The sequence below is a fragment of the Malurus melanocephalus genome, unplaced genomic scaffold, assembly GCF_030028575.1.
Source record: "Malurus melanocephalus ecotype Western Australia unplaced genomic scaffold, MMel_1.1 scaffold_90, whole genome shotgun sequence".
Classification (NCBI taxonomy): domain Eukaryota; kingdom Metazoa; phylum Chordata; class Aves; order Passeriformes; family Maluridae; genus Malurus; species Malurus melanocephalus.
In genome coordinates this window covers 287,065-301,768 of record NW_026623322.1, presented here as the reverse complement: position 1 = coordinate 301,768, position 14,704 = coordinate 287,065, and the positions used below count along the sequence as shown (strand labels likewise).

The 14,704-nt window shown below is 39.0% G+C and overlaps 1 protein-coding gene across 4 annotated transcripts in view; it reads left to right on the top strand.

Annotated features, from left to right (window-relative positions):
* The window catches only part of ST18 (ST18 C2H2C-type zinc finger transcription factor), a 48,431-nt gene that overhangs the window by 4,275 nt on the left and 29,452 nt on the right, over positions 1 to 14,704 (top strand). For 2 of the 4 annotated variants that reach the window (XM_057368312.1, XM_057368314.1), the window contains exons 2-7: positions 201 to 998; positions 3,745 to 3,879; positions 5,592 to 5,682; positions 7,184 to 7,288; positions 8,401 to 8,606; positions 11,762 to 11,973. In XM_057368312.1, the coding sequence (XP_057224295.1) occupies positions 201 to 998; positions 3,745 to 3,879; positions 5,592 to 5,682; positions 7,184 to 7,288; positions 8,401 to 8,606; positions 11,762 to 11,973 (1,547 nt within the window). The remainder of the gene's footprint in view (positions 1 to 200; positions 999 to 3,744; positions 3,880 to 5,591; positions 5,683 to 7,183; positions 7,289 to 8,400; positions 8,607 to 11,761; positions 11,974 to 14,704) is intronic. The other 2 variants (XM_057368313.1, XM_057368315.1) reach the window with 2 other exon arrangements.

The window sequence follows — 14,704 nt, the reverse complement described above, 5'->3', positions numbered from 1 at the left end:
AACAGATATTTTCTTAGAAGGGCTTATCCTCCTGTTAGAAGCAGTCATTTCAAATAGAGCGTTGGTGTGCATTCAATCATTTCAAAGTACCTTTTTGAGTAAAGGAATGGGAACTGGTAAGTAAATATCCTCATATCACTTCTACAAGACACAAAAAATGGTTATTCTGACGTATTCCTCTTGCCTTTTTTCTCATACAGAGGAGAGTATTCCAAAATCATCTGAGGAAACACTTCATTTGGGTGGGCAAGAAAATTCCAGTCAAACAAGAGACAACTACTCCAGCTATCAAGATGCTGTGGCCAAACCTTTGATGAACATGGGAAAATCAGCAAAAGATGCACCTAATCAAACAGTGCCAGAAAACCTAAATGATAGTGGCATTCAATCCTTAAAAACAGAAAGTGATGACACTGATGAATGTTACCTGATTAACTCAGCTGAAGGAAAGGAAAAGACTGCTATTTCTGACMCAAAATACTGTTCATCTGAGGAAAATGAAAGTAACTCTGAAATTATGGACAACGAGTGGGAGAGTTCTTCAAATTTCTCGGAAGAAACTAATGTAAAGCCCCACGTAACCCAGAAGTATATTGTAGAGTGTAATCAACCCAGCATCCTAGAAGTCCCAGAAATTAAGAAGGAAGAGGTCGAATACGGTCCTTGTGAAACCCTCTGTGACTCAGAAACAGAGCTGAGAGCATCCCAGGAGCCTCACCCCGATCCTTTTGAGAAGAGAATTCAGAATCTCTTCCCCGAAAGCGAAGAAGACGACAACGAGTGCCTGTCAGAAACCACAGACGTGTCCRTCGAGCTGGACAAAACAAAAGGGAACTTGAGTTTGCTGGAGCAAGCAATCGCTCTGCAGGCAGAGCAAGGGCATGTGTTCCACAGCACCTACAAGGAACTCGATAGGTTTCTACTGGAGCACCTAGCAGGGGAAAGGAGACAAACCAAAGTTATTGACATTGGTGGGAGACAGATATTTAGCAGCAAACGTAAGGAAGTATTTTTGGCTCTTCTTGCTGGCTTAAGCATTTGTCCTGTGACTGATAGAGGATTCTGAGCTGGGTTTTATAGCAACAGTAAAGAATCTGGAATTTAGCTGGTAATTTTGTTAATTATGTACCTTCACACCAGTGCCTCACGTCTAACCAGGTTAAACGCTAGGTACTTGGCTTGCTGCCAAACTGCTGTGTGAAATGATCAGTAATGGGTACTAAAAGGGCTGTGGAGCTGGCACTCACAGTCCTTCTCCTCCTTTTCCTCCTCCTCTGCTTCCTCCTCTGTAGGGCGCTAATACAAACCTCCAAAATTTCAGCAGCCAAAAGACAAGGCATTAAAACAGTGTTCAAGGGCAAGGTTAGGGTGAAACATTGGCCTCTCTCAGAGGTACCACCCAGTTCCTAAGGGATGTGTTTTCTGAGTTCAGTCTACTTCACGTATCAGCATTACATTTTTCTGCATCCAGCATGTCTGAGCCAGGAAAGCACAAGCTGTGCTCTTCTGCCTCATTCACGATCAGCAGAAATACCAGTAAATTCCAAAATCTTTATGGTTTCTGATGGTTTTTGGTATCCTACAAACCCATAGGAACATTAGTCAATTTTCAACACTTAATCAGGCTTCCAGAAGTGGGGATTTAAAAGATTTGGGTTTGATTTATAAACTGGGCTGTCTTGTATGAAACTCCTCAATAGAGGATAATTGCAGAACATCAAGGGATGTCATTTTATTACGCACTCACTGCTGTAGTAACAATATATTCATTTGTCCTTTAACTTTTCCTTTTGGCCTTCCAAACATACTGAGGTCACCCTAGAACTGATGCAATTTCTGCTTTTGATAAATTATTTACTTTGGTTTTTCTAATGTAACTTCAGCGTAGTCCCTGTGGCCATTGCAAATATTATAGTAATTTACTTATCTAAAGCATTTAGCTTGAAAGAGAACTGACAGGCATTTTTAGGGGTTGCAACTATAAAATATTTCTTGCAGTATTTGGGAAGAATATGCATACATCTCATTTTTATGTCTCAAGTAGTGTTTTCATTAGCATGTCTTAAGCTGTGCATGCATGTTATTAATCCACCTTTTTATTAAACTACATGAACCTTTATTTGCTCAGATGACAGGCATGTGCAGGAACTTTGTAGATATCCTTTCTTACCCTGAGAGCAGCTGTGTTCACGAGGCTCACATTGGTGTCAATGTGACTTTCTCACAGCTCACATAGCAAAGAGGGATGTAAGAATGGCAGAATTTGTCCCTTCCTGATTTGCCTCATATTGTAATTAGCTGTGGTTTCCAGGTGAATTCAGAGCTAACACTCATGGAGAAACACACCAGGCCTTGTTCAGGTTGTATAAACATCATATAATTGTAGTGAATGTTGTATTGGGCACATAATTTTTTTCCACTTTATATCATTAACTGCATTTTATTTCTGAAAAATCTACCATCAAATCCATCAGCTCTTAATTTTCATTCTTGGATGCTAAATCAGAAAATAACCTATTTCATGATAAACCTTTTCAATCACCAGGGGAAGCACCAAATCATATTTCAGGGTCCCTCTTTATTTTCTGTTCACTATTGCAGCACATTCCATTCACAGCAATTCTAAAAAGCATGTGGTCTCCTGATGATGCTGAGCCTATTTTCTTTCCTCTTTATTTTAWTTTTTTTTTTWAAACCAAGAAACTTGCCAGGAAGTTTAACCCTCAGCTGTCTCTGGTGATTCTGTCCCTGAGCACATCCTACCTCATAGTCCAGAAAAATGGGCTTGAAGGAGGCAGCTCCCTGTGCTGGCTGCAGCTGTTTTCTCCCCCAGCACCAAATGCTGTTGGCAGCCAATCACAGATGGAGCTAAAACCATCCTCAGCAATTTATGCGGCCACTTCCTCCAGATTTCTCACAAGAGAATTTCTGGACCCGAAATCATTCCTTTCTCGCCCAGACTTTTGATCCTGCMTTGGAAATCAAATAAAGGTTTTCTGACCAGTGCTTCTTGCACRATTCTAGGTGCTTGAAACAGAAATTGGGAATGCACTGTGGCCATTACAGAGTGGCAGCAGTGGGGCTGGGCTGAGACCTCGCCTTTGAAAGGGTATCGGCTGCTCCATGTTTGCAGTGTCTTTGTGGGCTGCTCCACAAAGCGGCATTGCCATGTGTACCAGAGGGAGCTGCTTGCCTCGCCTCTCAAATGTAAAGTGGCATGTATTCAGTTTCMTAACAAAGAACCTACAGCCTAGAGATCTGTGATATTTAAGGAATGGCTTCTGGTTGAAATGCTTTTTGTTTGTTTGTTTATTTGTTTCACACCTCAGCTTTTATTTGGTTGTCCCAGCTTCCTSGAGTCTGACATTAACAGAGAAAAAGATTGTTTCTGCTTTTTATATTTGTTCCTTTATAGATCTTGCTGTTGGCTCATGCTGCCAGTTTTCTGGCTTATTGGATTGTGGATTCTGTCCTGTTTGAGGCTCTGAATGGAACAAATGACACTGCAATCCTAAAGCTATATAGTTTAGCACATAAATGGCATATTGGGAGGGGGGAATCATTGTTTAAAGGACACAGTGTGAAAACCTGAAGTGATGTTTCAGTTTCATACACTTCTGTTAAAACTTTGCACAGGAATTAAATCTGAAGTATAAAATAGAGAATATCACACCATTAGGATCACTCAGTTGAGTGCAGACAGGGGTTAAATCCGAGCAAAATCCGTATCTGATTTCTCTRCAGATTCACCCAGGCCTGAAAAGAGAGAAACCAAATGCCCCATCCCAGGATGTGATGGCACAGGGCACGTGACTGGGCTGTACCCTCACCACCGCAGTCTCTCAGGCTGTCCACATAAAGTTAGAGTGCCACTAGAAAGTGAGTATCCACCCCCTGCAGTCCAGAATAACAGCTGGATCTGTCCCAGTACTGTGGGTAGTGTGTTCTTACGCTGGAGAAGAATCCCCTTTTTCCTGCCTGAGATTGCAGAACAAGACTGGGAAAGAAGACATCACACCTTCTTTGCCCTCCAGCTCCCAKTCACAATCCTGCTTCCCACACTTGTGCAGCTCAAGTGCTCCTCAGCAGCATCATTACAAACAGCAGCAAGCTCTTCAGGTAGCCTGGCAGGAAAAAGATCAGACAACCTCTGCCCACGCTGCCAGCAGACCTGCATGCTGCAGTCCCATGAATCTTCGAGGTGCTGCTTGCTCCCACCTTTGCTAAGGCACAGGTATCACCTGCTTGTTCCACAGCCTTTTTTGCCACAGTCACACGTGGAGGCTGCTGTTCCATTGCCAACCGCTGAGAGCCCTGGGCACGCTGATGCAGAGATGTTTCCAGTGTCCCCCTCACTGTTGAGCTCAAAAAGGTTATTTCCATCAGTGCATCTCAGCACTGGTCCACAGCAGGTCCCTCTCTTGTGACAGTATCACACACTAACCCTTTTGTGCCCAGCTTAACATGGATCTCCCTGCTTATTTCTAGCTGTGCTGCTCTGATTACACTGGCATGTGTGTGTGTGTGTGTAATCCTGCCACACCATGCAATKAAATGCTGCATAATAAGCCAAAACTTAATGTGAAACTATCTGCTTAAATAACCTAGTTAGTCAGATTGTTCTTTGTGGTGGTATGCATAACAACAAATTAAAAGGATATTTGCACTTTACCAAAATCCTCTTCCTAACCGTAGCTCTCCTTTTTTAAAAAATCTAGTACTAAACTGTATTTATGGAAACATCTGCTGGATTAAGCAGGCTRCATTTGGAAGGCCTTAGCAACATTAACTTCCTAAAAAAAGTTAAAATTAACAAGTTCTTGTTAATTATCATGCTTCCAATTATATGTGCTCTGTCCCAATGGAGGGGGAAAGAAAAAAAGGTTGGAATTTGGCTTCTGGCAGAACAAACCAGTGGACTTAGTTTTTGTCTAAACACTGTTCCCCAGCAATGTATATTGTTTAATATGGACTTACATGTCAGTCTTAGCAAAGGTGATCCACATCCAAGGGCATCAGGAGTGTAGAGGCAAGAGGGTCTAATCACTATTAAGAGTGTCAGCTGCTGCTTGGAAACATGACTGATTGGTCCAAGGTAGTTTCAACACAGCTCAGACGATCAGAAGCTGTAACAGTTCAAAGGGACATGCTCAAAACATCTGATAAAAGGTATAAAACAGCCTTCCTGCACTTGAGAGCTTTCCTTCTCTGGGGCAGAGGGAGACTGCAGCTGCACATAGCCGGACTGTGTGCCCCAGGGCTCCTTCATCCCCTGCCTTTTCCACTTCACTGTGTTAGTGGTGGCTTCATCATGCAACAACTTTGCTGACTTCCACCTGTGCTCTTTTAAAGTCTGTAGAAACAATGATGTGCATGTAGGAAGCCACACTACAGTAACAGGATAAACGGGTGTGTGCTCACCATGCTCACTGTGTTGTAGGACCTTTGCTTCTCCTTTTGTGATAAAAATGTGAAAGAATTGAGAATCTGAGTTCAAAGAAGATATGTTCATTTTTTTAAAGATATATATATATTTATATATATTTTATATATATTATCAACCATTTTTTTTTATTATTATTTCTGTTTAGTTCTTGCCATGCATGAAAATGTTTTAAAGTGCCCCACGCCAGGATGCACTGGAAGAGGACATGTCAACAGCAATCGCAACACACACCGAAGGTAGATCAGAAAAATTCCTGTCCACTTAAAATCTGACATGTAGTCGGTTGATACTTAAATTGATAGGCACATCTTGGAATTAGATGTTAAGTACTACACTGAAGGGTGTTTATGAACTGCAAGAGCAGCCTGTATTATTTATAACCAAACAATTGTGCTTAATTTAATTATACAAAAAAATGGCTGCAGCACTGAGAATGGCAAATTCCACTAGTATTTTTCATAGATGAAATTTAAAGCTACAATTTCATCAGTCTTCACATTGAAAAATCATCATATACAAGGTGAAGGAATGAACAAATACATTACTATTGCTACAACTGGAAAATCCAAAGGAATCTAAAACCCTTTTRTTTTGCAACGCATACATGATAGTCCTTGACAGTAACTTCCAATCAAGGCACATTCCGTTTTAGCAAAACACAAAATTTTAAGTGGACTGCTGTAAAATCTGTTTTAAAATCTCGGGAATGCCATCTTCCTGCTTGGAACACTCCTGTCTCTTTAAATTGCTGCCTGTAGGGAGAAAGCAAAATTGAGAAAAGCCTTCCAGACAGGCAGCTGGGCAATCACTGCTGGACTGCAGGTGAGGCAGAGAGTCAAGGCACTCTGTGTCCAGCAAGCCACTGCTGTCAGCGCAGCTCTGGTCACTACTGCTTTCTGCTGGAAGCASTGTATTCCATCACACTGCTTCTGGGAAAATAGAATGTCAATCTCAAACTTGGGACATAAGAATTTCAAAAACAACTTTCTTTGTTGATCTGAATTTGTGTGAGATTTAGAGGGTTTTTTTTTTGTTTATTGATTGATTCATTATCACATGAGTGCACCAAAATTAAGGATTATCCTGCTATGTAAAAAATACTAAAGATAATAAGTCAGTCTTTACCAGACATATGACAAGCTTGTCTGCAAGAATATATAAGGAACAAGCAGATATTTTTTTCTTTGTGTTTCCTGGTTTAAATCCCCAGTCATCTTTGAAGAACATCAGCTGTATCATAAGCAACCCATGAACAGGATAAGAAAACATGTCYTAATCTAATAAAGCAAACAGGAAAAAATAAACTAGCACAACTTGAAATGACAAAATGTGTTCTTTGGTAACAGTCCCTCACATATCCCTGGATTTTTTTCCMGAATTCACTTTCCTTTTAATCAGCAGGAGGCTTATATGCATGGTTTAGCTGATAAAGTAAATGTCATTTGTCAAAAAATTTACTAGTGACTTGCCAGACACAAAACATCAAAGCYGAACTGTGGAAAACTCCTACATGATTCAGTTTCCAGATATGTCACCTAAAAACCACAGATTTCACAGTTTTGCATTAAGGATTGCAAAACAGATGAATCTGGGCTATAACAGCAGCAGTTCCCATAGATGCACAGAGAAGTTCAAAGTCATTGATTTGCACAGAAAAACAGCACTCATCTCCCTTACTTAAGAATTCATTTCAATTTATTTTTCTTGTTTCCGTTTTTCACCTTTGTTTTCCAACAGCCTTTCTGGTTGTCCAATTGCTGCAGCTGAAAAGTTGGCAATGTCCCAGGAAAAGAACCAGCTCGAGTCTCCAAAATCTGGGCAGTGCCATGATCAGACCCACAGGTAGGAGCCTTCACAAACCAGTCTCTCCAAAGTATTTATGCACAAACTCTGGAGATTGGTCCTCAGACCTTCCACCCACTTCAGACTCCAGCTTCAGGGGTAACCCAGTTTTCCAAGATGAACCTCTGCAAAACTATCTTTGATTCTCAAAATAACCATCTTTCTTGTGTTGGATCTTGTGCATGTGGCTGACAGTAAAGACAAGAGATGTATCCTTGGATAAGCAATCAAATATGTCCCACTAAATCTTACTTCCACATAAGTAGACTGAGCAGAACAATTAATAGAGTTTCTTCATTTKTAGTTTATTGGTTTAATTACTTTAATTTATTTTTTTACAATGACTTCAAAAAGGAGAAACACTTTTTATGGCAAYTGTATTTTGTTTGAGTCATATGGACCCTACAGACATGCATAATTTGCACATCATTGGCACCACAACCATTACAACCTATTATATTCAGGTCTATTTGGGGACACTTTAATTTGTGGATTATTGACATGATCAGCTCTAATGGTTCCTTCAGAGCCATTACAGAATATTATGTCCATGTGTCTGCCAACTGCACGTGCCTTAACTCTACATATGAAAAGTCCTTAGGAAATTACTAAAGACAAGTAGTTACTGAACATTAACTAAATGGAATAGCACACTATAAATCATTTGTTCCTCCCAAACAGCACAAGCAATTATTTCAGATCACCTTATATTATATTTATACCATACTCATTCACAGAAAAGTGAGAACAATACTGATAAAAAAAAAAACTAAAATCCAGACAATTTTCGGAACTAAAGGAAGCACCACGCTACAGTGGAAATCTAGCAGTAAGTTGGTAACTTCTTTGCAAATAGCCTGAACTACAGTTAAAGACATTTACATTTTCAATGTCCTCATCTTTGAATTCCTGAACTAGTCAAAGTACTTTTTGACTACTAGTCAGCCACCATATTTATGGTGTTTATTTCTTGTATACACCCACCAGTAAGTTTTACAAGTGATAATAGCATGCTTTTTGATTACAAGACACAGTCATATCTTATTTTTCAAGAAAAAGTTATTTAAAGACATGCTTGTCTTTCTCCTTCATTCTTTTCCTCCTCTCTGCAGGACAAATTTAGGAAAACAGCCTGAGATATCTCAGTACAGTTACAGAACTTCACAGCCAGTCACCTCTTCCAGAGGCACCCTGGTGAAAGAACAGGAGAAGTTTGGGAAAGTCCCATTTGATTATGCCAGTTTTGATGCACAAGTCTTTGGCAAACGCACAACAGCACCTGTGTCACAAGGTCGAAAAACACCTCCGTTTCTTGAATGTAAGCTTGAAATTCAATTTTCTCTTGAAAAAGGGGCAAAATGTTGATGTCTCTTATTTCCTTTTTTGCTTGTTCTGCTTTCAAACTTTTAGWATTCTAAAAAGGCCTGTAGAAATCATCTTTAATCACTTGTGTCTCGAATGTTAAATACAATCACCATTTTGCAAAATATAGAATTCTAGAACACTAAATATCATTACTATGAAGCTTATTTTTTGATGTTTCTTTTAAAAGAAGTTTTGGGTGGAAAAGAGGAGTAAAAAGGAATATTTTGTTGTACCCGTTACCTTCTTCCTTGGTTAAATTGTGATATCTTTATGGGATAGAAGAGAACTCCCATGGAATGTRTCTGCACAAGATGTAAAGAATTGTAGTACATAGAAACCCAAGTTAGGTTCCAAAGGCACTTCAGGTACCATTTAGATGAATCCTTACAGATACTATTCCTCCTAGATGAGCATGTGCCTCAGCTGCATTAGTTCCAGGTACCTCATATTTCTGTACTAAGTCACATTTGTAATGCAGACACATCCAATGCATCAAATTGTTATCAAGATCCCTCTGCTTGCATCATTTACAGATTTGCTGAGGTACTACCCTGTACAAATGAGCTACCACAGTGCAAATGCTAATGGTTTATTGCAGATATTCTTCAGAATCTGCATGGGAAATGTCAGCAAGGTTCTTCCATTGTATTGACCATTATAATACATTCTTTAGTTAAAAAAAAAATAAAAAATCTGTTGCCATGAGAGAAATGGGAAAGAAATATTTAATTGCAGCAAAATTGAGTTCAAAAGAAAATAGATCCAGAACAATGTGAAAAAAAGACTCTTTAGTTGGCTTTTGTTTTGTGAATGACAAAAAGATTAGCAAAGGAAAATAAAATAAGAAAACAAATTTTGTCACACCCCAACAAAGAARAACATTCATAGTAAGGTGAACAGAAAAGCAAAAATGTTTTTAATTAATAAATTAATWTGTAAGTTAATGATAATATAAAATACCTCTAATATGATTAAGTATTAAATATGGTTTATATAATTTRTATATTTCTATATTTATTTGTGTATGAATCTGAGTACACAAAAACACACATACTTTTGTAGGCATCTGTGTTTTGTGTATATACATTTTATAAAATACTCTATTCAAAATTGCAAATGAAAAGTAGATATTTATCTGACCTGGAAAATAGGCTTGCTTAAATGAAAGCAAATATATGCATTGCCAGCTTCTTGGGTGGCAGATTTTCCAATTTTGTTTGTAAAATTGAATATTCCCTATTAGCTGTCTCTTTGCACAGATGTATGTCTATTTCACAGGTTCATTTCAAGGAAAAAATGATTGAAATGTTTTTATACAAATGCAAATACACATATATGCAATTTATGTATGAAGTATATCAGAGCTGAAGTTTACAGCCTGTTGTTCTTGCAAAGACTGCAATGTGCAGCCATTATTTTAATGGAAAGGTGAAAGCAAAAGAGCTGGTGAGTGATTTAACTGTTCAGGTGTACAAAAGTTGGCAATGAGAAGCTGATGATGTAGTGATTGGTTTGGAGTCCTATGTAAATATATAGCCAGCCAAAACCCCATCATTAGCCCTCTGTGGATTTTGCACTTGTAAACTTGCTTTGTTAACAAAACATACACCCTCTATAGCCTGGGGTTTTTGTTTTTTGTTTTTTGTTTTTTTTTTCTGGGTGGTTGGCTGGTTTTTTTAACCTTTTAGGATAGGCAATGAAAAATGCACTTTTCAGATCTTTAAACACAATTTAAATTATATTTTGCTAACTGTTAAAAATGCAGACTCTCTTGTTTGTGCTACTGTGTTACAGCAGGGTAGATAAATCCTTAATTTTTGCTGGAGAAAGGGAGGAGTGAATTATGAGGCTTTCATCTATTGCTCTACCGAGATGCCTCCAGTGCTTAGAAAAATCGAATATAGCATTCAGCTGCAGTCAAAGCACATAAACAAGCATTTCTTTTAGAGAGTCCCAAGTTTGAGGAAAGATGAGTCCTCCTGTGCCTTGTGTAGCTCTTAGCATTAAAAAGCACTCAGCCAAAGCTCTACATCCAAAGGGATCCAGAGCCTTGGGGCTCAGATCTTTAGGGAGTGAGCAGATGGCCATACGCAGAAATGTTCTTGATGTATCTGGGTGTAGGCTGAGAAATTGGATTTTGCTTAGTTTATCTTTGTAGGACAGTGTGAGGGCTGCAGACAAAAGAAGTGATTATTGCTTCCTTAGAGCTGAAATCATTGTGTTATGTTCTCCCTGCAACAGTTAATGCCATCTCAAGCTCCAAAATCCAGAAAAGAGAGCAGACTTCTCTCTGTTTTAGAATAAATGCTGCTGATGAAGAAAACAAAGAACCACAAGTACCACTTTTGTCTGTGAAAGTGCTTTTCTGTTCACCTATTAGTATTTCATTCTCCTTGTGCCTGATAAATTTGTGTATTATTCCAAATATAGCCAACAAAAGAATGTAAAGATCATACAAATGTTCATTGCCATTTTTTTTAATTGGTTAAACAATAGACTTAAATTTCTAAATATTTCCCCAAAATCAATGCTGAATATTTCTTATAGGTTATGTTTTTATCTGATTGCTCTGCTTCATTCAAGAGCCCGGTCTTGTGCTCCTTAGTCACATAAGCAAAGCTATTTAAATAACAGACTTATTCATCTAAGTAGGGTAAGCAAGGTTATTTTAGCTAAGACTGGACAAGTCACTATTGTTTTTCTGCACAATAGAGCTCCAAGAGGAAGCCTTTATAAGAATATATTTTCAATTGCATTTGCCCACTGGAGTGGCCAAATCACAATGGATAAGATATTAGTGCTTGTTCAGTCTTTCCTTGGACATCATTGCTTTTAATGCCTGAGTTAAGGACAAATAATATATGAGTAAAAATCTCAGAAGGTTTGTTGACAGATGTGTATTTCTCAAGGAAAAATTAAATTACCCTGTTTCTGAAGGTATTTTTACTGTAAACCCTTACCGACAACAGGAAATTGATTGTTTTAAATGTAATCTTTGATTTTTTTATTTTTTTATTTTTTTTTAATGTATGGAACAGTAGTCTGAGAAACAAAACTAATGGGAAAAAATTCATACATGCAATTGCTAATCAAATCTCTCTTCAACAGCAAAGCATTTTTCAAATCCAGTGAAATTTTCTAATCGACTGCCTAGTGCTAGCGCCCACACACAGAGCCCTTGCCATGCCAACTCTTATAGCTACGGTCAATGTAGTGAAGACACCCACATAGCAGCAGCTGCTGCTATCCTGAACCTTTCCACCCGCTGCAGGGAAGCAGCAGAGATCCTCTCCAACAAACCACAGAGTCTGTCTGCCAAGGTAGGGTAGTCCAAGAACCTGGAGGGTGTGCTAGCTACTGAACTGTGCGAATAAACTGTCTTTCATGTTAGTGACTGCATTAAATCCCCCAAAAGGAGGCTTCTGTTTGCATGCTCTTTTGAAGAGAGACAGAGAAAAAAAATCAGTGATGCAGTGACCAGTTCTGATAAAACTAAAYAAATAGCAGGAATTATGTTGTTAAATCTTTTCATAATTGAGCCTTAATTGCAAGGGGGGAGTTTTCTGGGAGGAAAAAAGAAAAAGGTTATTTGAAATCCAACAACAATCTGTGGTGGGTAATGAGTAAGATCTGTTTTAAGAGGGAATTTTTCTCCCTCTGAAACCTACCATTAGTGATCATTTTGGAGACTTATTTAAAAAAAAATATGATTAATCAAGGTGATATTTTCCTAGCAATGGAACAGAACTACCTATGGAGTCTGTTGTGTTTGGAGCTCCTAWCAGCTTGGCAAGGTGGAGATGGGGGAATAACGACTGACTTTGGTAAAATTCCCCCTTCTGCTGGCAAGAGTAGAGAATCAGGCCCACTGCGTTTGGAGACAGATAATTTGGGCAAGTCTGTCATAATGGAAAGCTGCCTAATTTTGTAGATGTTTGTGTGGCTTTYGTGTTTTGGTTTCTGCTCTGCGTTTCCTCACAGATCTTTATGATTTACAAATGGTGCTGTGTGAGCTATGGGCCTTATTTTCTGTGCCATTACATAGTTTTACAATGCTGATGAAAAGAGACAAGATTTTCTTCTGATGACAGTGGCATGGGAGCACTGTTGTTTATTATTTGCATTAAAGTCACACATGTTCCACTGCAATGAAACTTTTGAGAGCCCTCAGTAGAGGAGAGGGAGCCATAACAAGAACCTGAGGAGGAATCACTGGGGAATGAAAAGAGGYRCGTTTGTCAAARCACAGCACAGCAGGTGYGCTTCTGCTGWGGGAYTCTGACTCCTGTTTGCATCAAAAGRCAGATGATCATTCYTTCTGCCAGTCAGTATCACTCTACCTTATCCTTTACCTGAGCCTCACGAGGCTCGGTCTGGACAGWGGTGGCTTTCACAGATGTTGACCTACATTTCAGTTGTGTGTTCATTCCCCATTGCTAGGAGGTTAGATATTATTTTCTGAGTGGAACCATTAATTTCACCACCAGCATAACACCTTGTTAGGCATTCGCAGAATGCTATCCCCTACTTTGCTGCTTTTGATTTCTATTTGTGTGTGACGTTTGGCATGCTAAAATCAATATTGGGGGTGCCACGGGGTAAACTTTCTAAAGTACGACCACATTCCCTGTAACTCAGACATTACTTGTTCCAAGTAGTGCTCATAGAACTTTTCTTAATGACAGATTGATCCTTGATATCTGCTGCAAAACAACTCCTTCCACCAGTCTTTAATAGAGACTTCTTCTAGTAGGGAAATAGAATCTGATGCCAATGGTTGGATTAAATTGCTGCAGCAGCCTTTGGCTGACCTCAGCAATAGACCTCTGTTGCCAGAGAAGAGCAGTAAAGGGACCAGGCATAACCCAAAGATTTTYTCCTATGTACCTGCTTCACAGCTGCCAAATCAGGGGGAAGGATTGAATGGAAGTGAACATAACAGTAATGATACCGAGGGGCACTGGGGGCACATAGCTTACTCCTTTTTCACAGCCAGGAATCCAGCCTAAAAGAAAATCACCTGCCTACCTTGCTATTTGCCTGCCTCCACTTTTGCCAGACTTTCTGGAGGGCATACTGCTAAAAAACATCTGACAGAAGAATCAGAATTAGCTTCTGGCCAAAACACAGACAAGGAAGCCCCAAACAGATTTGGWGTCCAAAAGCACACAAAACATACTTTTATTTGGTTTTGGATATTTATTACTTTGATCATAAAAGATTCAAAACAAAAAAATTATGGAATTAAGTCGTCAGACTCTCTTCAATGAAGACACTGTCTAATTTTAAAATAGGAAACAATATAAAAAGGCTATTTTTAAAGAGACAATTTTTCCGTGTTTCTGAATTGTTTTGTGTCTGGTAGTGGCCACAAATGTAAATGTTTAATTGTTAGAATGTCTCACAAATTTTTAGATTATAAAAAGAACCCACTTGAGACTTTATCTATATTTTAACTCAAATAGTGCAATATATTGCTGCAGAGTTAATTATTTCCCTATTCTACTTGACAGCACACACATTGAATAGGTTTGCAAATACCTGTGTGGAGTGACTGCATTCAGAGCCCCACAGTTATCAGACATTTCAKCCCTGCCCCTTGCCACTTCCTTTTGTTCCTTTTTCTAAGAAAACCTGATTAGCATCGTCCATAGTTTATCAGATCAAAGCTCCTGATGGGCAAAGGTGTTTGCTCTACTTTCAGCATCAGGCAGCCTCYCAGCAATGCAAGCCTTGATTCTCTACAGATGGGTGGCTCTGTGGCAAGGACATGCGAGACTGCARAGGACTTCCTAGGCTTGTTGGAGATACTTTGCCAGCATTACAATCCAGAGATGTAAAAATATTGTGCTTCTAAGTTTTAAAAGCAGAACTTAAAGTTCAAATATTTCAAGCAAGGGTCATTTTCTTGCATTTGCTCAGAGCAGGCATATGTTGCCTTGCTCAAGCGAGTGGGGAAAACAAAAAAATGCTTTTGAGCACAAGCATATTCCCAAGTGTTTTTTTTCTTTCTGCCTCTTAAATTTTATTTCTTGACCCCCAAAGCATTGT